Source organism: Gymnoscopelus microlampas (assembly GCF_963454915.1).
Source record: "Gymnoscopelus microlampas genome assembly, chromosome: 3".
Classification (NCBI taxonomy): domain Eukaryota; kingdom Metazoa; phylum Chordata; class Actinopteri; order Myctophiformes; family Myctophidae; genus Gymnoscopelus; species Gymnoscopelus microlampas.
Genome location: NC_139940.1, coordinates 3,320,982 through 3,344,746, shown reverse-complemented (window position 1 = coordinate 3,344,746; position 23,765 = coordinate 3,320,982). Strand labels below are relative to the sequence as shown.

The 23,765-nt window shown below is 40.2% G+C and overlaps 1 protein-coding gene across 1 annotated transcript in view; it reads left to right on the top strand.

The window, feature by feature from the left end:
* The window catches only part of LOC311039176 (serine protease 27-like), a gene marked incomplete at both ends in the record, with an annotated part of 43,331 nt that extends 23,826 nt beyond the window's left edge, over positions 1-19,505 (top strand). The window contains 5 exons of the mRNA XM_084048844.1: positions 7,274-7,466; positions 7,584-7,858; positions 18,854-19,014; positions 19,101-19,389; positions 19,498-19,505. Coding sequence (XP_083904970.1) covers positions 7,274-7,466; positions 7,584-7,858; positions 18,854-19,014; positions 19,101-19,389; positions 19,498-19,505 — 926 coding nt within the window. The remainder of the gene's footprint in view (positions 1-7,273; positions 7,467-7,583; positions 7,859-18,853; positions 19,015-19,100; positions 19,390-19,497) is intronic.
* Positions 19,506-23,765: the final 4,260 nt, after the last annotated feature.

Sequence of the window (23,765 nt, the reverse complement as noted above, 5' to 3'; positions counted from 1 at the left end):
AAAACCCCATTTAATGGTAAGGCTTCTCCATTGGCTGTTCTCTTGGCCACCCCGCCCACCATGTTCAGACCGGGGTTACACAAATTATTGCCAAATTCCCATTTAATGGTATTGGGGACCAGGGTTACACAAATTATTGCCAAATTCCCATTTAATGGTATTGGGGACCAGGGTTACACAAATTATTGCCAAAATCCCATTTAATGGTATTGGGGACCAGGGTTACACAAATTATTGCCAAAATCCCATTTAATGGTATTGGAGACTGGGGTTACACAAATTATTGCTAAAATCCCATTTAATGGTTTTGGATAAATACTATATAATGCTTTATATAGTATTTATTTATGTCTGCTGTTTAGGATCTATGTACACTGTTTGTTCACAAATGCCAAGTAGGACTTTGTTATTTAGATATCATCCTCTTAGAAATGTTTACCTGTATCTTGCACTAAATTGTTTTCTTTGAACGATTAATTTTGTCCTGCTTTTTGAATTGGTTTGGAGTGATTGAATAACAATGCTCTTATCAAAACCATACTGCATGAAAGTCCCAGACCTATATATGAAGTTCTAAGATATAGAATCAATCAGGATTTTAAACAGGACAGATAAACAGTATTACAGATGGTGAACCCCCCCCCCCCCCCCCCCCCCTTAATTCAGATGTCCCTAATCCTCCCATTATGTTAACATTGCCGTTTGTAAGCACTGAAGACCCTCTTAATAATCATTCTACAGGGGTTTTCAACCGGTGGTCCGCGGAGGTATTGCAGGTGGTCCCTGGCCAAAAAAAAAAAAAAAAAAAAAAAACACTTTCTAAAAAAAAAAACATTTTTTTTTACTTTTAATAACTTACAGGAGTTCTTACTGTATTGTGTGTGTGTGTAATATGAAATGTGAGCTTACCATAATCACAGTAATCCTTAATCATATTCCTTCATTTTGAACAAAATGCCTCAAATTATGAAGACAGCGTACAATTTCCGTGAATATGTGCATGCACATTCCCACTATGCCGAGGAAGAAATGCCACTTGAGATTTTTCTAATGAGCCTCATGGTGGCGCTATAACAGCCCATTCATGTTTTTACCTATAACTGCACCAATCTGTGTAAAACTTTGTATGCACACTCCCTAGAGGTCAAGGAAAAATCTTTGCCCTGCATTTTTCACATCTGCCTTTTATAGCGCCACCAGGTGGCCGACTTATCTGAAACATAATTCTTTACATTATTCTTTCCGATTCTATCCAAATTTCACGCAAATCGGGGGTTTTGGGAGTAATTTGTGCAACCCCAGTGAACAGGGTTGTAGAGATTGTACAATTCCACCCCATAGAATGAGGACATTTGGATGTAATTCCTTTGGATTCATAGTAGATTGGGTGAATCGGTTCACATGATCTCTATAGTCATGTGATCAAGACGGATTGGTTTAATTTTTCATATTCCATTCCGATTGGCTAAGATTCACATCTAAAGTTTGCAGTAGTGGCCCGTTTTGAACAAAATGCTGTCAAGCATGAACGCAGCGTCCGATTGCGGTCAAACTTTGCATGCACATTCACACTATGTTGAGGAACAAATGCTACCCTTTTAACATTTGCCTGTTATAGCGCCACCAGCAGGTCTAATTTAGCAAAACACATTTTTTGAACAAAATGCCTCAAATCATGAATGCAGTCCGATTGCCGTGCAAGGCCTAAGAACAAATGGCACCCTTTTCACATTGGCCTATTATAGCGCCAACAAGAGGCCACAATAACCTACCTGACCTGGCGCTCCGAGGAGCACTTTTTTCTAGTTGATCGTGTTTTACTCAGCCCTTTTTAGACGATGAGGGGTCATTTTCCAGAGCAGTTGTACCAAACACGTACTTCATGACTCTGATGTGTTCATGCGTCTTCCTTTGTTCTGCTCTTTAGCTTCCATAAAACTCAAATATAACTCATGAAATGAATAAGCCTGTAGACGCCGGCCAAAATGAACAAAATGAGAAGATACAAAATCCGATCCATGTGGACCAGCATCCTCTCAAATAAACAAACAAGAACAGTTCTCTCAGGAAACTCGCCAAACTGGACTACCGGTCTACAGGCAAACTAAAATAACAAAAATGTATCAAAAGAAAATTAGTATGGGCTGTATGCTGCCTGTGAATCTATGCCTGTCTGTGTCCCTTTCTTGTGTGCAGGCCGGCTTAAGGCAGCGGTTAGTAGTATCCACTGGCTGTACAGGGTTGCGCGTTTGGCCAGAGTCGGGAATCTATTTAGGACCAAGTTCACATGATACAACATTGTCCTCAAGTGACAGGAAGACCTGCATTCTCTGTGCAGTCGTTTCCCCACCCTCCTACCCCCCTCCCTCCTTATCGTTTGGGCCTTTTCCTCCCCACCCATGCTGTCACCCACTCTGTGTGAGTGACGGGCTTGATACTTTACAGCCACATTCTTCAGACGGATTCTTGGCTAAAGACGAACCTCTCCCGTCTGATGCACGGACAGAACGGCACTTGATTGGCTGCTATTGGTTACTGAGCCTCTCAACTTGTACTTCCTGGTGGACACAGGTTCACTTTTTTCAGGCTGTCTGGTTTCATAGTTTAAAAACAGCCAGTTTGGGAAAAAATGGCTTTTGACCTACAACATATCTATTTATCATTATTATTATGATCACAATCCCGTTTATTTTATCAATTCATATCCTAGTATTTGTATTAATCGGGCATCATTAATTTCAACTTAGGTCTTCATTTGTACCGTCCCTCTGACCCAGGCTTTCTAGAGAACAGAGAGAGAGAGAGACAGCTACTAACATTATTTTGTACTATCATACTTGTATTTGATTTGCTAAATCTTTTAACAATTTATATTAATATTGACAGTTTTTAGTCAAATACATCAATGAATTCAGCAATTACACATTAAAATATGCCATATGTCCATATTTTAATCCGATATCTGCCTCAATATAAACACTTCAAAACAAAAGGGTATCCATGAATTTCATTAGTTGCAAAACGTTCTAAGGTTATGACCGTCAACCAGGGTTTGAGATGAGCGCAATGGATGTAGCCCCGATTTTATGCTATTCTATCACGTTTTCGATCACGTTTTGCCAGATAATGTAATTCGATGAAGCGAGTGTTCAAACAATTTGTTATGGCTCATCCCTCCTTTATAACGTATTATCCAAATTATGTTTTAACTAGATTACTCCATTCTATTCCTTATTCAAAATAAAACTTATTGTCTAGTTATATCCGGACCTGTTAAATAGCAGCTTTCTCAATTGAGCATTGTACAGTTATTTTCTACTCTTAACATTTAAACACACATTCTCACACATGTTTGTGGTCATACTAATACAGACATGTTGCCACTTTTATCATTTATCTAACTGAGGTTAAAGCAGAATCTAAGAGCATTGATCTGTCGATACCACTGTTTAAATATTTTTCATACAGTCAGTGGGGTCCACTGATGACTGATCGACCTCAAGAACATGGATACGATCACGGGGTATCCCCAGCTCTTTAGCTTTTGCTCTCATAAAGCATTCCATGTTTTCAAACGCTTCCAGCTGGGAAGAGTCTGGTGCGGACTTTGAGCCGGCATTTAGGGGTATATATTTAATGGATAATATCCCCATAGGACCAACAACATTCCAGTTAATAACATTCCAGTTATCATTTTTAGCGGCGTTAGCCGCTCTATACCTGACTTTGTCCGTGTGCGTACGTCAACGTTCTGATTGGTCAGGTGCGTCAACATTCTGATTGGTCAGGTGCGTCAACGTTCTGATTGGTCAGGTGCGTCAACAAAGTGATTGGTCAAGCTTCACGTGACACACGTGGCTATAAACACATTATAAACACATATCAAAGGCGCCGCTACCTTCACACAGGGTGTGATATTTTAACTCCTCTTTTGTTTCTAATTTGTTTTCCATCATCACAATCATCCGTACGTGCATTCACAGATGGAGATTAATTCACCATCCATTCCTCATGCCGCTGATATTTCAATAGTCTATCTTGCCTTTCATTGGGGTGCAGGACACCCACCGTATTGACTGTGGCTGGCTTTGGGGTGCGCTTGCTGCGACAATTCCTCTGTATATGTCCTGGTTTGTAACATATCCAACAGCGAGTTTTTGAAAAATATGTGGTCATATCAGACCACGCTGAATATTGTATTTGTTACACTACTACTAACCTATCAAAAAGAGGGGGAAAAGAAAATAAAACTTTTAGACATACACTAAATGTACAACTGTGAACACTTGGGGTAGGTTATTATTACTTTTAGCAGACTGGGACAGTGTCTGGGCTATCCTGTCCGTGCTCACCCTCCCTCTGTCCCACTCTGCATTCTGGCTATTTATATTGATACGGGTGACGTAACGGTCACATAACCGTTACGTCATCCCCGAAGACGAACTGACAATGATGTCGTCCTCTTGGCCTATATCTTTCACGTAGGCTCCCGACTCTAGCTGTCTGATAATCAAAGATTATTAAGAACTTCTTAAAGTCAACTCAGCTAACTTTCTTATAAACCTTCAGTTGTTATTTCGAACAACTTTGATTATAAGCTTTCCAGCTACTTACTCCAGGAGGCTACTTGCTTGCCTGGACTCCCTCGTAGATCTCTACAAATCTACGTATTTCGGTCTTTCAATCGACCGACCCCTAACAGTATTATCAGACCAAGTTTGATATTAACGGATTTCCGACGCTATGACTTCTCCAGCCCAATCGGCTGTCCTTCCCAAAGTAGAGGACGAACAGATTTCCACCATGACCCAAGCCCCTCACCTTACTACGGTCAAGACTGAACCTGAAGTTGAAGATTCTGCCGTTCGGATTTCCCCCACCACCTCTACTGTTTCCACGGATTCGCCGAATGGAGGGCCACCTACCAAATCCCTTAGGGATATATATATATATTTTATTATTAAAAAATACTTCTTTGGTAAGTATATTTGGTACCCAATATACTTCTAATATCTGATAATAATATCTAATAATGTGATCCTGATAGCATTATTGCGGACGCATGCGCTGTTGCCCACTACAGACGAACACCAAAACTCTCGCCCCAAAACAGTCAACCCGGGGGAAATCCGGTGGTATTCACCTGGTTTTCCTAAACGTAACCTCATTAAACTATGCCTAAACCTAACCTTACTCCTAAACGTAACCTCAGTAAAACTAATAATATGGCTAACCCTAAACTTATTTCTAACCTTATCCTCAGTAAAACAAATACAGCAATATAAGAACCGCTGGTCCGCGAAAAAGAATGGGGGCGAGCGTGTTTTGGGGCGAGTTTTCCGGTTATTTTATATCGACGGCTCCACAGCTTGAAGTTGCAAGCGATTCTCTCCGTGGAGGAGTAATTAAACACCAAACTACACGGATTACGTTGACACAAACACACTGGAGTGATTTAGAAGCACTTTAGAAGAAAACTAACATTTATGTGGATTTAACGTTAGTAGGCCTGTATGTGTTTTATTGTTGGACATGCGGCAGGTAATAACATGGGTTTTTGACAGCCCCTCTTCTCTGCTGAACGCCGTATCGGCCCGTTCCTGAGTACCTGCCAGGCAGGGGAGTACATGTGATGGCCGCATGAAGACAAAGCCACACATTTGCATTCCTATGGACGAGGGTCGATTGGCTGTGCCTGCATGCGTGTCTGCGAGCCCACGTATCTTTTTTGTGTGTGTGTGTGTGTGTGTGTGTGTGTGTGTGTGTGTGTGTTTGTGTGTGTGTGTGTGTGTGTGTGTGTGTGCGTGTGCGTGCGTGCGTGCGTGCGTGTGTGTGTGTCTGTGTGGGGGGGGGGTTCTTTTTCACACCTTCAAACGGCGCGGCACACCATAGCATTACTCACAGCCCAAAAAAGGACCGGTTGCTAGGGTTGATAAACACTGGATTAGTCCCCCCGTGGAGACTTCAATTCATGGATAGTTTTTGTCGCATTCCTAAGCCAATAATTTCATGACAAGCCGACCGATGGGCAGCGGTTCCGGTAGGAGACACAAAGGAGACTGTTTGTGTCTCCTACCGGAACCGGTCAGCCGGTCAGCAAATTATCGGCTTAGGCATGCGACAAAAACTAAATAAATATCCATGAATTCATGGGGTGACTAATCGATAGAAAACTAGAAAAAGTGCTCCTCGGAGCACAGGCCTCTGCCAGGTCAGGTAAATCGTGGCCCTCTGGTGGCGCTATAATAGGCCAATGTGAAAAGGGTGGCATTTCTTCTTAAGCCTTTGATGGCAATCAGACACTGCATTCATGATTTGAGGCATTTTGTTCAAAAGATTTGTTTTGCTAAATAAGACCTGCTGGTGGCGCTATAACAGGCCAATGTTAAAGGGGTGGTATTTGTTCCTCCACCTAGTGTGATCGTGCATACACAGTTTGACCGCAATCGGACGCTGCGTTCATGATTTGCGGCATTTTGTTCAAAACAAGGCACTACTGCAAACTTTGGATGTCAATCTTAGTCAGGATGGAATATGACAAATCAAACACATCCGTCTTGATCACATGACTATAGAGATCATGTGTACCGATTTGCGTGAAATTTGGATAAAATTGGAAAATGTGTTTGACATAAGTCGGCCTCCTGGTGGTGCTATAAGGCAGATGTTTTTCCTTGGCCTCTAGGGAGTGCACATACAAAGTTTTACACAGCTCGGTGCAGTTATAGGTAAAAACACGAATCGGCCTGTTATAGCGCCACCATGAGGCTGATGTGAACAATTTCATTTATTCCTCGGCATAGTGGAAATATGCGTGCAAAATGTCACGGAAATTGCATGCTGTGTTCATGATTTGAGGCATTTTGTTCGAAACGGAGCACTCCTGCAAACTTTGGAAGACATTTTTTAGCCAATCCGGATGGGTATTGAAAAATCTGAAAGACCCGTTTCGTTTAATGACTATAGAGATATTGTGTACCGATTTGCAGGATTTTTTGACAAAATCAGTACTGTCAAAAAATTTGTTTTGCACAAATATGCCTCCTGGTGCCGCTATAAAAGGCCTATGTGAAAACATTTTGGGGCAGAGGTTCTGCTGTGTAATCCAGTGAGTGTGTGCACAGTTCTGCAATCAAGCCAACGGTGCCGGAGATTAGCTGTCCACAGACAGAATGACAGTGATAGTATAGAGTCCTGTTGAAGAGGTTAAGCCTGATTTATTCTTCATAGTATGACATAAATTAAGCATTACTCTATTGGCTTTGCCACCCAGATCAATTGACGGCTGTGTTTCTCTCAGTGAGCTGTGGCCATGCTCCTCTGAACGACAAGATAGTTGGAGGTGATAAAGCTTCACCTGGGAGCTGGCCCTGGCAGATCAGTATACATGCAGATGGTGGTCACCTCTGTGGAGGATCTCTTATTAACAAGGAATGGGTGCTGTCAGCTGCTCACTGCTTCGTAAGGTGGGATATTATTATCAGCAAGAGATCCGCTACTCTCCCAAGACCAGTTCATTAATACTTGCAAAAAGAAAGTGAATATTGTGCTCATTATGGATTGTCTTTTTTCTTTACTCTTAGACCCACTCTTGGCCCAGCTGATCTCACTGTTTATCTGGGTCGGCAGAGTCAAGAACAACCCAACCCTAACGAGGTCTCTCAGTCGGTTAGCCAGGTCATCGTCCACCCCAACCACAACAGTGTTACTAACGATAATGACATCGCTCTTCTGAAACTTGCATCGCCGGTGACTTTTACACACTATATCCGACCAGTCTGCCTGCCAGCATCGGGGAGCACCTTCTACAGTGGCATCAACAGCTGGATCACTGGCTGGGGCGCCATTGGAAGTGGTAGTGAGTATAGTGAAGTCAAAACAAAGTCCATTTTGTTTGTAGCATTTCATACCGGGTGAATTAAACAACAACCAAACAACAAGCCATATAGCCCCCACACACGTACCCCTGTGCGCGCGCACGCACGCACACACACAGTCAACCATTCCGATTATATCACATTATCTAGATTTAGATAGATTAATATGTTTATCTCAGTGCCTGATGATCTGGTTTGGTTTACAGGTAGTGAGCAGGTCAGAGTAGTTAGGTATGGAAGATTTTATTGGACTTAATTATCTGCAAGATTTTTTCGAACCTCACAAATATTCTCCATTGGTCACTTGTATTTTTTTTAACCTTGCAAATATTCTGCATTGGTCACTCGTATTTTTTTGAACCTCGCAAATATTCTGCAATGGTCCCTCGTATTTTGTAGTGTGGTCACAAAAAAAATCGACCTCTGTAATTACGAGTTATTATTTACACCTTTGTCGCCTGCTTTTTACAAGTGAAGCACGAATTTCACATTTGCGCAAAAATGTCCAATTCCTCCCTCTCCAACTTTGTAATTTACTCCTGGCAAATACACTTTATGGCTAATTACTTGCAAATGAATTCACAAATGTTTTGACTGCTTCACTCGTGTTTTCTGGTATCTGCAAGTAAAACAAATTGAGCTCTGTAACTACGAGTTGTTATTTACACATTTGTGAATCGCTTTTTACAAGTGACGCACAAATTACACTTGTGGATCTCATTTCTACACTTGTGTGACTCTTCCTTTTCAGCTTCTGGCCGTGTGTCATTTGACGTATTTTTGTCCAGTCTGAGGCTAGCGTCATTGCAAAAACAGTGCAGTCCCTGCATGGTCAGTCAGTCAAATACAGTATAAGTGTATACAGGGTATCTTCACATATCTAAAGTGATAGTTTAAGGACTTTTAAGACCTTTTTAATACCTCTAAATAAATAAAAAAAAGAATCACACCCAGTGTGAAGTGGGCGGTGTGGTCATCACAGTGATCATCACAGACCCATGACTCACAAGTGCATAGTCCTATTTAAAGGACTATGCACATGTGTCATGTGTCTCGTTAGCCAATCACAGTGCTGAATAGAGTCAGCCAATCACAGTGCAGCTAGTGGTCATCACAGTGATGGAAGCTCACATAAGTATAGATTTTCATTGAATGTGTAGGGGTTAGGGGTGTACAATGGGTGGCCAATCACAGTGCAGGGTTAGGGGGTACAATGGGTGGCCAATCACAGTGCAGCAAATGTCCCAACCTCACATATAGGGGCGGTTACACCGCCCAAAAACTATACTATAAAAAAAATTATAATATTATAAAATAAAACTATAAAAATTGTCAAATATGACCTAAGAAATAGGCAACCATTGTGAAAATAGCCGATCTACAAGCTCACAAATGCAAGGTGTTGTGAGCTTGAAGATCTGCTATTTTCACAATGTATTTATCTGTGGAGCCGAGTCAAACTAAATTTAACATCTCAACTCCTTTTTTGGGGGATTATTTTGGGGGGTCACGGCCTGAAAAGTTTGGGAACCCTTGTTATAGGCTATAGCTATCACAATAATATATCAACAATTAAAACTAGACAAGGCTACAGGAAATGTAAATTGTTTAGGCTTTTTTTTTTTTTGCACAGTAACAAAATCTCTCCTCACCTTAATGTTGTATCACACAATAAATGCCCAGGTAGAAATTAGTATGATATCATGTCACATATCAACATGGTGAAACAGCAACCTGTGATAGATAGACACCATGATAGATATTCAGATTTGTTCAGATTTTTATTGTAGGGATAGCCCTTTGAGGTGCAGCATCTAATTTTCGAGGGGGTCCCATAAAAACATTAACAACAGACATAGATACACACGTACAATTATACATATACGTACAAGTATACAGATACATTCAAACACAGATAGCTTGCTCACCCTCTTCCACCCACCCCACCAACCACCACACCATCAGCTGTTAAACAACAGAAGAGAAGGAAGGGCACAGTGCAACTACTATCAGTGTATATAACCCTACAGGTACAGTCAATTTAGAAGCATAAACAAGTTAAGGGAAGTCCTGAGGGGTCAGAAGGATGAAATGGAGCTATGTAGTAGAATGACCTTCGTCCAACCTCTTTAAAGATGTGTGGGACAACAAAGTAAGGATATTGCTAGTGTCTAAGTGAATATGATGATGTATATTGAGCTAATACTGTTTCAAAGAAGGAAGGGCAACTAAAGTAAATGCATTAACATTTTAAAAAAGAGAAACCAATCTACAGTAATTGCCTTCTTGATTTAGGCTGCAACCAATTGAGTGAGGTGAACATGAGGCAGTGATGAGTTCCATATAGACCTCAAGACAAGGAGTCATATAAAACATTAAGAGGCTTAAGCCTAATTAGGATGAGTGTCTGTGGTGTTCTGCATACACAGCATCAGCATAATCTAATTAATTTTATTTTAAAAGCAATTAATTGAACGGGAGTGAACTCAGGCAGCCTAGCTATAGCTACTGTATGTTTGTTTTGCAGAATGTTGTGGAATATTGTGGAATACACCAACATAGGGTGAGGAGGAGAGATAAAAAAGGGGGGAGAAAAAATAAACTGACCCTCCTGCAGTGTTCGCTGCCGCGAGCGGGGATGGGGCGTATGGGAGGGTAATTCTCCTGGACACTATTGGTTGAACGTCTAGGTTGGAGTCTTGTTGTGATGCCAATTCCCAATTTCACCCATGTAGTCCCTCCCTGACCACTGCTGATTGGTCTTGGGTATTAGATGAGTCATCTAGCTTGTTTTTTCCCCCAATGACCCCATGTGACCTAGGCAAACATTCAGCAGAATAGAAGATCTATAAGTTCATAGATGGAAAAAGAAATGGACCACATATAGACTTCTTTTTCAGACCAAGAGAGAGATGAAGCAGGGACCCCCATTACATATTGTAGTAAAAATTAAATTGAGTTGAAGATTAAACTCATTCATAGATTTCAGACATAGCTTCATAGACTTGGTTTACAGCACTCATCAGTGTTGTGGAAATTAATATTCTTTATTTGTTTACATATATTTACTATTCATATGTTGGAGTCATGCTAATGTGTATTTTCAGACATTAACCCTCAATACTTTGTCTGCTCTTTTTTCCCCTCTATACCAAACCTATTAACCGAAAATAGCCGATCTACAAGCCCACGTGTCGCAGCGCTGTGTTGTTGGCTTGAAGATTGGCTATTTTCAACAAAGCAGACCTACATGCCCACAAAGGGTTGCAGCACAACGTGTTGTTGGCTTGTAGATCTGCTATTTTCTGCAAATATTCCCCCCAGAATAGGGGGGGGGGGGTCCTTTTACACAACGATTTGTGTACTCTGACCTCCCCTAGGGGTCCAGGACCCCCTGTTGAAGACCTCGGCATAGTTAAGTCGTTAATCACTAAAATCATATATACGTATAGCCCTGAACTCTATACTAGGCCCCCTCCTGATTTCGTTGTGCACTAAATATTTTAAAATAGCCGATCTACAAGATCACAACACGCTGGCTATTTCCACCAAATGTTCACCCCATAATAGGGATGCTAGGGTTCAAGTCTGGACCGCAGTCTCACTGAGGACCAGCTGATGGCACTTCTCTGACCTAGAGAGCAAGGGTTCTTCTCAGGGAGAGACCCCCCAAAATAATCATATTTGAAATGGGGACCCCCACCCTGACAAGCACTTGGAATTGTAGACATTATATTTAGTTTGACTTGAAAATAGCTGATCTACAAGCTCACAGCACCGTGCACTGCGAGGCGTTGAGAGCTTGTAGATTAAAAGGGTCTTAAAAGTCATTATATTGTAACTTTAGAAATGTGCAGATACCCTGTATACACTTATACTATATGTTGGTTTGTTTACTGTTGAGTGTACTGTTGCACATTAAGCTAATCGTCTGGGGACCCCCCAAAATAATTTGGGGACCCCCCTGGGTGTTCCGACCCCCAGTTTGAGAACCACTGACCTAGAGGATGTTAGCCTTATTAATCTGGTACTGATAATTGATTTGGTTTACAACATTAACTGGAAGAAACGTCAGCCAGACCCTAGGCTCTAGGGTGGGGGCCTTCTGCCTCGACCGTGTCGGGGGGAAAGAAGAGAGAGAGTGGGAGAGACAGAGGAGAGACAGAAAGAGATACAAGTAATAGTAATAGGAGCAAATATAATAGTGTAAGACAGTATATGATAATATAATATAGTACAACAATAATGTGTATACAGTATATAATGGTATAATATAAGAATGTTAAGATAATATACAGTATAGTGTAGTGGTATAGTGTAATGTAGTAGAAATCCACGGTCGTGCTCCATGGAGAGGCCCGGTCCGCAGTCACACTCTTGAGCCGCAGCTGGGGGTCCATAGTGACAGTCCATGGACCTGCGACGTGGGAAATAAAAGAAACTCCGGGGAGCGGGTCCCCAGGTGTAGAATTAGTGGCAGGCCTTACTAGAGCGTGAATCCGAACAGTGTTAATTACGATTGTACCAGTGGGACACAAACCCACACAACCAAAGGGAGGACGAGAAGAGAGAGGAGAGAGGAGAGAGGGGGGGGGTGTGGGGAGGGAGAGGGGAGAGAGGATGACTATAGGGTGAGTGAGTCTATACATTTTGCTATGTATAGGCTTTATCATAGAGAAAGGTTTTTAATCTAGTCTTAAATATACAGAGTGTGTCTGCTTCACGGACTGAGACTGGTAGAAGGTTCCACAGCTGAGGTGCCTGAAACGTAAATGCTCTGCCTCCTGTTCCAGCTTTTTGGGGATTTCCTGGAGCCTTAAGCATTTTTTCATACTGTGGACGCAATGGTGTTCTGGCTGGTTTATAGGGCTCGATGAGTTGTTCTTTGAGATATACTGGTGCCTGTCCATTGAGAGCCTTGTATGTGAGGAGGAGAACCTTAAACTCTATTCTGTATTTGACCGGGAGCCAGTGCAAAGAGGCCAATGAAGGAGTGATATGATCTCTTCTTCTGGTTCCTGTCAGTATGCGTGCAGCTTCATTCTGGACTAGCTGCAGGCTATTTAGGGACTTACTTGGGCAGCCTGATAATAAAGCGTTGCAATAGTCCAACACCTAGAAGTAACAAATGCGTGAACAGCCTAACTTTTGCAATATTACGCAGGTGAAAAAAGGCAGTTTTTTTTACAGCCACTTCTGAGTAGTAGGTTATCAATCTCTGATAGTATTGATTTTACCATTGAAAAAAATATTGAAATCATTGCTGCTAAGGGATATAGGAATACATGGATCAGTAGAGTCATGACTTTTTGTCAACTTGGCTAGAGTGTCAAAAAGGAACCTATGGTTGTTTTGTTTTTCCTCTATTAAGGATGAATAATAGGTGGCTCTGGCATTGCAGAGAGCCTTCCTATATATTTTAAGGCTGTTCTGCCAGGCTATACAGGATTATTTCTGTTTGGTTGAACGCCATATCCTTTCAAGCTTGAGATTTTTAGTTCCAGAGTTATACCATGGGGCTAGCCTCTGTTGCTTTATTACCCTCTTTCTTAAAGGAGCAACAGAGTCAAGCGTTGTCTGAAGGGAGCCTGTGACACTATCAACAAGGTGATCGACCTGAGAGGGGCTATAAGTATAGAGATCTTCAATTGTGTTGGAATATACTGAGTTGATGGCTGGTGGTATTGCTTCCTTAAATTTGCCCACAGCACTATCGGAGAGATTTCTACCAAAGACATTTTTGTCCAATGGTGAGTAGCCTAATCAATTAATGTAAAATCAAAAGTTATTAAATAGTGGTCAGAAAGGTTCTCATTATATGGGAAGACTATGAGATGTTCAATTTCAATACCATAGACCAATAAAGGTCGAGGGTATGGTTGAACTTGTGGGTAGGTTTATCTACACACTGAGAGAAACCGATTGACTCCCTTAACGGGTAGCACTTTACAATAATGACCCGTTATAAAGCATTTATAAACGTTTATAAGCAGTTTGTAGACTATTAACAACCTGTTTGTTAACATTTGTTAATGATTACTAAAACCTTTATAACTATTTATAAAGTATTAGTTAGTAGTAAACTATTCATGAATAAGCCATTTATATACATCTGTAAATGATTATTAAATCATTTGTATCTGATGTTATATAATATATACAAGCTATTTGTAGATAAAGAACTAATCATAGACAAACTATTTATATACATTGGTTAATGATTATGACATAATTCATAATAGCATCATTGTAGAACATTTAAGAATCATTTCAACATTATTAAAAAACACATTAAAACATTATTTATACTCTATTTTGTTCACATTAAATAATATCCTGTAATAACCTGTTTCAAACTACCTGGCTTTCATGAGTGACATGACACCAAACAATTACTAGAATCTTTCATGTTTAGCAAATGATGCGTAAGACATTCGTAAAGAGTATATAAACCATTTGCAGATGTTATCATGTGCCTTATAGTAAAGTGAAGACTATGCATTATTATTTAATGTTTAACAATGATTAGTAAGTATGTAAACCATTTGCAGACGTTATCATGGGCCTGAGCCTAGTTGCTTCTTTTGGGCTAATTTTCATAGACCTGGCCACTTGTTTCTTTTGCTAAATCTGGCAACACACTGATTACCTGCATTACACCTGCAGTAGCCTACTAGGGAGGAAGTGAACCGTGATGCAGTTGCAGACTGGACAGAAATATGTCTAATTCATGTTTTATGTGTTTTAACTGTCTTGTTGCAGGTGATCGAGGTAACAACATGGCTAATCTTACACACATGAAGTAGCATTATGACTAGGGGGTATTTTGATGGTGGCCGTTTGTGTCCACAATGTGTGTTTTGATGTGTAGTAATGTCCTCCATGCTTAGCAGTTTAGCTTAGCAGCTAAAGCTAACTTGCACTGAGAGGTGGTGACTGCAGAGGCTCCAAGCTGCTACTCTTTGATTCTGTTGTGATTAATTTCTTTATTTAAATGTCAGTGTGTGTGCTGTGTCCAAGAGTTGTTACATTGTATATCTTAATAAATTGTTTGATACTGTTATACTCTATTACGTTACTTCTGCCACTTTTTGATGTCACAGGTTTTACTAATCATTATTAAACATGAAATAATAATGCATAGTCTTCACTTTACTATAAGGCACATGTTAATGTCTGCAAATGGTTTACATACTCTTTACGAATGTCTTACGAATAATTTGCTTAACATGAAAGATAATTCTAGTAATTGTTTGGGATCTGCACTCATGAAACTAAGCCAGGTAGTTTGCAACAGGTAAGGAAAAAGTCCACATTAACAGACAGTCGTAAATGATGAACTGTCTTCCCTTTACTATAGGGCACATAATAACATGTACTATGGATTTAAAGATATTTTAGGAATGTTTTATAAAACATATGTTAAACATGAACAAACACATTAACAGACAGTTGTAAATGATGAACTGTCTTCACTTTACTATAGGGCACATAATAGCATGTACTAATGATTTATAGATATGTTAGGAATGTTTTACAAAGCATATGTTAAACTTGAACAAACACATTAACAGACAGTTGTAAACGATGAACTGTCTTCACTTTATGGCAAATAATAACATATACTAAGGAGTTAAAGATATTTTAGGAATGATTTACAAAGCATATGTTAAACATGAACAAACACATTTCCCAAATTACCGACAAGTAAAATTGATCATGTGGAAATAATGATCTGCAGATAATTTTTAAATGTTTAATTTGTACATTTAGAAAATATGTAATAATTGCTTAGAAATGGTTTGTTGTTCATGCCTTGGGCTAGAACAAAGATTTAAGACATGATTTATGAAGTCTTAATACATGTTTAAAGAGATGTCCTATAAACCACGAAAAAAAAACAATTTATACCACTTTATAAATCATTTACAAATTATTTCCTACAATTTAAATTACATTATTTAATGATGAACAAACTAATATATATATATATATATATATATATATATATATACTAGAGACTGCTGCGCGGTGCTTTGTGTTTGTTGGTCTCTATAATATATAAAGCCATAATAGGAGATGTTCCCAATGGAGCTATGCCCAAATATGGAGTGTGTTGTCTGACCTCACTTGGGTCTCGTTGGGCGGTGGTCGGCGATGACGCTAAGGAACAACATGGCCGACTGTAATGTTGTGAGTTTGTGTTGGCCGCAATTAATTATGCTGCGAGGGGGCAGATGTGTGCTGAGCAGTATGAAGTGGCCTACAGACTGCGCGTAGTAATTCTGCACGTTGTGGCGTGTCTTGTTAGTGACATTGTTATGTTGTTTTTGTGTTTAGTCCCACACAGTGGCAGGTTTTTTTTGGGGGTTTTGGGTTTAGAAATGTATTATAGGAGATATATATATATATATATATATATATATATATATATATATATATATATATATATATATATATATATATATATATATATATATATATATATATATATACATAATATATAAATAAGTAATGTTTTGATGTATTTTAAATAATGGTTAAATGATTCTTAAATGTTCTACAATGTTATTATACATTATTTAATAATCATTAACCAATGTATATAAATAGTTTGTCTATGATTAGTTCTTTATCTACAAATAGATGGTATATATTATCTAACATCAGTTACAAATGATGTAATAATCATTTACATAAATGGCTTATTAATGAATAGTTCACTACTTACTAACACCCTATAAATGATTTGTAACCATAGTTATACAGGTTTTAGTAATCATTTACGAATGTCAACAAACAGGTTGTTAATGATTTTTTAATAATCTACAAACCGCTTATAAACGTTTATAAATGCTTTATAATGGGTCATTATTGTAAAGTGCTACCTATTAACGTAATAAACGTTAGTGTAGGCCCCAGGAGGGCGGTACACTGTAACAAATAATAAAGGCTGTAACGATTTCCAGCTTGGGTGTGAAAGAGTGAGAACCAGACTTTCAAACATTTTGTAAGTCAGCCTGGGTCTGGGGCTGACTATTACGCTTGAGTTGAAGATGGCTGCAACTCCACCTCCAATCTGGCCGGTGTCTCAAGGAATATGAGTATTTGTGTGACTTGGTGGGGTGGCTGTATTTAGACAGACGTATTCTTGCTCACCCAGCCATGTTTCGGTAAGACAAAGTAGATCAAGATGATTGTCTGATATGATTTAATTTACCAATACACCTTTATAGCGTAAAGATCTAATGTTCAGAAGTCCACATTTAATAATTTTGTTTTGTGGCACTACTGCATTGGTTTTGATCTGTGCCGAGTTTTTATGCAAAACTCCTCGAACCCTCGGTTTCATTTGCCTCAAGTAGTTTCAATTGTTCTGATTTGTAGGGTAGGTGGCTGCTCTGGTGGAAGCACAGAGACGCATGTAGGACTGCAACTCTGCTTCCTGGTCCCAACTGTGGGTGGTCATAATTTTTTGATAAACTCGTCTATATTTCTAGAGATGAGCGCCGCACCATCCCAGGTTGGATGTATGCAGTCTCTCCCCATCAGACCAGTTTTCCCCTCAAAAGTTTGCCAATGATTTATAAACCCACGTTATTATCTGGACACCACCTTGATAACCAGCGGTTGAATGAAGACATACGGCTGTACAGCTCATCACCAATCATATTTGGCAGGGGACCAGAGAAAACTACGGAGTCTGACATTGTCTTTGCATATGTGCACACTGACTCAACATTTATCTTCGTGATCTCTGATCTCTTAAGTCGTGTGTCATTGCCACCGCAGTGAATTACAATTGTATCATAACGTTTATGCTTACTTTTAGCCAGCATTTTTAAATCTGATTCGATGTCGCCCGCTCTGGCCCCAGGGATGCATTTGACTATGGTCCCTGGTGTCACTAACTTCACGTTTCTCATTATAGAACTACCAATAACCAGAGTTGTTTTCTCAGTGACATATGGAGGGGGCGTGTCACAGAGTGGAGCTCACGTCTCACTGCTAAACTCAACGGGTGTAGCAGCGAGTGGGGAAAATCTGTTTGAAACGTGAAGTGGTTGGTGTCCCGTGTGCTTTTGTTTATTTCTACGCTTACGACCAGGAGCAGTCACCCAGCCATCTTGGGTCATAGGGTGCGTGTGAGCACCACTAGCTATGGTTTCCTCCAGCTGACAGAGCCTCACCTCCAGCGCTGTAAACACACTGCACTTGTAACATACATCCAACACAATAAAGTCGTCAGGATTGTAACTATACATGAGACATACAGTACAGGAGAGAGGATGAGAGCGAGACGGGAACCCGGGGGGGAAGGAGTGAGAAGCCATCGCCCAGTAGCCCATTAGAAGTAATGTAGCGCCCAATTACTTCTGTGACTATTTTAACAAGGTCAGTGATACTCACAGCCATTTCACCAGGGGGAGCCCTACTGATTTTAAGCCCTACACATTTTCCACCAATCTGGGAAAAACATCATTCCTTTACTCAGCATCAGTTCAATGGAATGATTTGCCTTCCAGCCTCAAATTGACTGGTTCTTTTGACAATTTTAAAATGGCATTAAAGAGATGGTTGTAACTTGATGTAACTTTTAAACAAAAACATTTAGATGTTTTTAAAAGTAAAAAAGAGAGATGATCCTAGTTTTTGTTTAGTTGATGTTTAGTCTTCTGTTTTGTCCTTTTAGAATTTGTAAGTTTTATTTGGCTTTGTTTTATGTTTTTTATGTTATTATATTGTATTGTATTGTATTGTTGCTCCCTATGTCCCCTTTCCCAAAGGACCACAATTGAAACAAGCCTACGGGCTTTCTTGTGTTTTTTTATCCTTTCGAATTTTAATATTCAATAAACTAATCAATCAATCAATCAATCAAAAAAGGTAGTCATCACTGTTATGTAGCGGGTCAGTTGACTGTGATTAAAGAAAACAAAACATTTGCTCATGAAACTAACTTTGTGTCTCCCTAGTTGCCCTCCCTTCCCCCCAAAACCTCCAGGAAGTGGAGGTTCCAGTCGTGGGGAACAGACAGTGTAAATGCAACTACATTCAACTACGATATGGAGTGGGCTCCATCACTGACAATATGATCTGTGCTGGACTTCGTGCTGGAGGGAAGGACTCATGTCAGGTGATCATATGAATGGTTGTGTTCATTGTGAGTATTTCCTCCTGGAAATATCTCATTGTTTTAATGCAGTATGTGTTTCCCTGCAGGGAGATTCAGGAGGCCCAATGGTGAGAAAAGAAGGTGACCGCTGGATTCAGTCTGGAATAGTGAGCTGGGGTGAGGGGTGTGCCCGGCCTAATTCCCCTGGAGTCTACACCAGAGTGTCTCAGTACCAGTCTTGGATCAACAGTCAGATCAGCAGCGACCAGCCAGAATTCATCACCTTCACCTCCTCTGGGACTAACAGTGACCTGAGCGTCACCTGTACTGGCCTGCCACCACTCGGAACAGCTACACCAACTACACCAACACCTACCACCACCATCCCTCCTGAACGTGAGTGGCCGTCACAACCTAAATTACCACATAAAAATGCTCTTTTTTCTTTTACCTGGCTAAAGAGCAGTAATTCCCTGCTAAGGCTGCTCATTTCATCTAACCTAGCCAGTTGACCCATATTTAGGTTGAATTACTGTGTCAGACTCTTTAAGGTTAAAGGAGCATTTCACCCCAGGAAGAAACTGCAATCACTCAATGTTAATAGTATTTGTAGAGCAATTTAAAATTTGCACCCTATGGCCAGAAAAATAATGAAATCTGTGTGTTTGACTAAGATTTGACTGGAACGCTGCAATACTACAATAACCATAATGCTTTGGTGCATTATTATTGCATTATTATTATTATTATTATTATAAGCGGCTTCTTTCTAAAATGTAGTTGATATTTTGGCTTGTTTCCAAATGTTTTGATTGTTGTTTAAACCAGTGGTTCTCAAACATGTTCATGTATTTTTCCACAGACCCCCATCTGAAATTATAATTTGTGCCAGGGAGCCCCTAACACATATGTGTCAAAAATATTTGCACTTTTTCCCCCTCAAGATTTCTTTGTAAATAGCAGATCTACAAGCTCGCAATGGGTCGCGAAGCGTTGTGAGCTTGTAGATCGGCAATTTTCAAATATATAATATCCCATGTCTAGGTAAAGTGCTCTTGGCCTAGTCATCTTCTTTTGGGCTTGTTTTCATAGACCTGGTTGCTATTTCTCTCACAATATCTGGCAACACTGGCTGCTTGTTTACCAGCGCTGCCACTCCACGCTGTTTTTTTTTTCCACGCTTGCGCTATCTGATTTATACTTCATCGTATGACAGAGCATAGATTAAATGCAACTGCAGCACCCAATGCAACTACAGTCAATTATGTAACTTCATCACATTGCCAACACAACAGCATCTCCAGACACTGAAACCACAGCACAAGTTAATTCAGCCTCGGTACCATGCTACTACAGCACCAGGTAACATAACATTATCACAAGTAAATATAACAATATCACCAATAAATGTAACTACGGTCCCATTAAACGCAACACCATCAACTATCAGTCAATGCAACTACAGTACCAGTTAAAGCAACTACAGATGCAACCACAACACCAGCTAATGCTACAACCCCAGTCAATGCAAAATCACCTACTATAAATGCAACCACAGCAGCAGTAAACGTAACATCAATGGTCAATTCAACTAGAGTGCCGACCAGTTCAACTACATCACAGGTCAAAGCAATATTGCCATTAAAGGGCAAGAATACTTTGTTAGAGGTTTGGGTTGTATAGTTACCTTGCCATGATGTAACTCGAAAGGTGGACAAGAAAAATAAAGTTTGCTCGATTGATTGACTTACTCATTGACTTACATTGTACGGTAAAACATGCAGCTCTCAAAGTCACTCTTTTAGCACGTAAACGAACGCAAACAAAGTTGATTCAAAAGTTATTCAATATAGAACATCACCAAACCCAGTATTGTTTTTTATTTTATAAACATGTTAACTTCCTGTTGATTTTGCTCTTTTTATTAAGAGGAAAACCCAGACTGGATCCGTGGATACGGATCTTCAAATAGTCAAATCAGCAGAGAGTTGACATTTTTATATAAAAAAAATAAACAGTACTGGGTTTGGTGATGTTCTATATTGTCTGAATCAGTGTTGTCTGTGTTCGTTTACGTGCTAAAATAGTGACTTTGAGAGCTGTTTTACTGTACAATGTAAGTCAATGAGGAGCATATTTTGAATGATCAATTTCTAATCAATGGAGCAATTATTCTTCTTGTTCACCTTTGGAGTTACTCCATGGCAAGGTAACTACACAACCCAAACCTCTACCAAAAAGGTCTTGCCCTTTAAATGCAACAGCATCACAAGTAAATGTAACTACGGCATCAGTCAATGCAACTACATCATCATTCGATTCAACAACATTACCATGTAAGAAATCAACACCATAAATTGATGCTTCTTCACCAAAAAAAGCCTACCTATGTCAACGTCACCATCAATCTATTTAACTTACAATTCACTAATTAATCAGAGTAATTGTGACTTCTTCGAAATACAGTAGTTTGCTTTCTAGTTAACAACAACTAAAAAGCACATTGAATTTGAATCTTTATTATAACTTCAGAAACATAAGAAACAGTAGAAAAAGTGCTCCTCGGAGCACAGGTCTCCGCCAGGTCAGGTAGGTTATCGTGGCCCCCTGGTGGCGCTATAATAGGCCAATGTGAAAAGGGTGCCATTTCTTCTTAGGCCTTTGATGGCAATCAGACACTGCATTCATGATTAGAGGCATTTTGTTCCAAAAGTGTGTTTTTCTAAATTCGACCTACTGGTGGCGCTATAACAGGGCAATGTTGAAAGGGTGGCATTTGTTCTCCTACGTAGTGCAAATAGGCGTGCAAAGTTTCACCGCAATCGGACGCTGCGTTCATGATCTGCAGCATTTTGTTCAAAACGGGACACTCCTGCAAACTTTAGATGTCAATTTTAGCCAATCAGGATGGAATATGAAAAATAAAACATATTGGTCTCGATCACATGACTATAGAGATCGTGTCTACCGATTTGCGTGGAATTTGGATAAAATCGTAATATAAAAAGAATAGTTTTATATTAGTCATGGTGGCGCTATAAAAGGCAGATGTGAAAAATGCAGGGCAAAGGTTTTTCCTTGGCCTCTAGGGAGTGCAGATACAACGTTTTGCACAGATTGGTGCAGTTTTAGGTAAAAACACAAATCGGCCTGTTATAGCGCCACCATGAGGCCGATTTGAAAATATTGAAGTGGCATTTCTTCCTCGGGCTAGTGGGAATGTACGTTCAAAAGTTTACGGAAATTGCACGCTGTGTTCATGATTTGGAGCACTCCTGCAAACTTTGGAAGGCATTCTTAGCCAATCAGGATGGAATATGAAAAATCAGAAAGATTAATGACTATAGAGATACTGTGTACCGATGTGTGTGATGTTTGGATAAAGTCTCTAGGAGTACTGTCAAAAAATGAGTTTTGCTAAAAGCGGCCTCCTGGTGGCGCTATAACAGGCCCATGTGAAATATTTGGGGCAGAGGTTCTGAATTGGCATCCAGGGAGTATGTGTGCACAGTTTCGCTGCGATCAAGCATATGGTGCCGGAGATTAGCTCACAGATGGACACACACACACACACACACACACACACACACACACACACACACACACACACACACACACACACACACACATTTGAAGTCTTTATTTATGTCCACATAAATACAAGGTCTAAAGGACACAAATACTAGTAGTGCAGTTTGACACTGTGGGTTACTACGGCATACATGCCGACAAAGGCAATCACAGTTACAGTTATACACACACGTAGTGCCAAACAGTCAGTATACAGCTTAAGGGTACAAATAGCAGCGCCGTCTCCAAATAGCGCGACTGCCAATGATAGCTGACACTGAGCAATATTTTGCTAGCTGTTTGGCTTTTCTCTTTGAAAGACCAGCCATCTGAAGGCCTCTAACAACGAGCTTATGAACATGGCAGTTTAAAACCCTGGTGCTAGCCTATAGAGCAGTGAAAGGAACAGCTCCTTCTTACCTCCGGGTTTTGGTCAATGCCCACACCCCTGCCCGACCACTCCGGTCTGCCACCTCGGGGCGACTGACTCCCTCGCCACTCAACGGTCCTTCTGGTCGATCGACACGGTCACGACTTTTTTCTGTTCTGGCCCCACAGTGGTGGAATGAACTTCCCACTGATGTCAGGACAGCAGAGTCACTGCCCATCTTTCGCCGCAGGCTGAAAACCCACCTCTTCAGGAAACACTATCCTTCCTCTTTGCCTGGCCTACTTGTTGTTAACTAGTTGTACGAACTCTTGTTTTATTTTTGTATTGTTTTATTGGATCTTGTTTAGTCGATACACTTATTTGTTTTAGCTCGTGCTCATTTGATTTTGCCATTTTTGTCTCATCTGTTTAAGAAAGTAGGTAGCTGATATATTGCACTTTTACCTTAGCGCTAGGTATACTCTTGGTTGCTTGTTTTTGCAGGAAATGTACTTAAAACTTCTGGTGATTAGTAGTTTTCGTTCCCTACCTATGTTGAATACACTTATTGTAAGTCGCTTTGGATAAAAGCGTCTGCTAAATGACTGTAATGTAATGTAATGGCCCAGGCTGCCAAATATGAAAACTAAAAGTTTACAGTTGTAGCCCAGTTGCAACATGGTCTGCTCTAGCAGTTGATACTTCATCACCTTAGTTATAAAGGCTTCTTCTAGGCTGTGGTCAAACGTACAGCCCACCTCTAGAATGAGAACCTCTCTGTTATTCTCATCAACAACAACAATATCGGGGGTATTTGCTGCTATATCAGAGA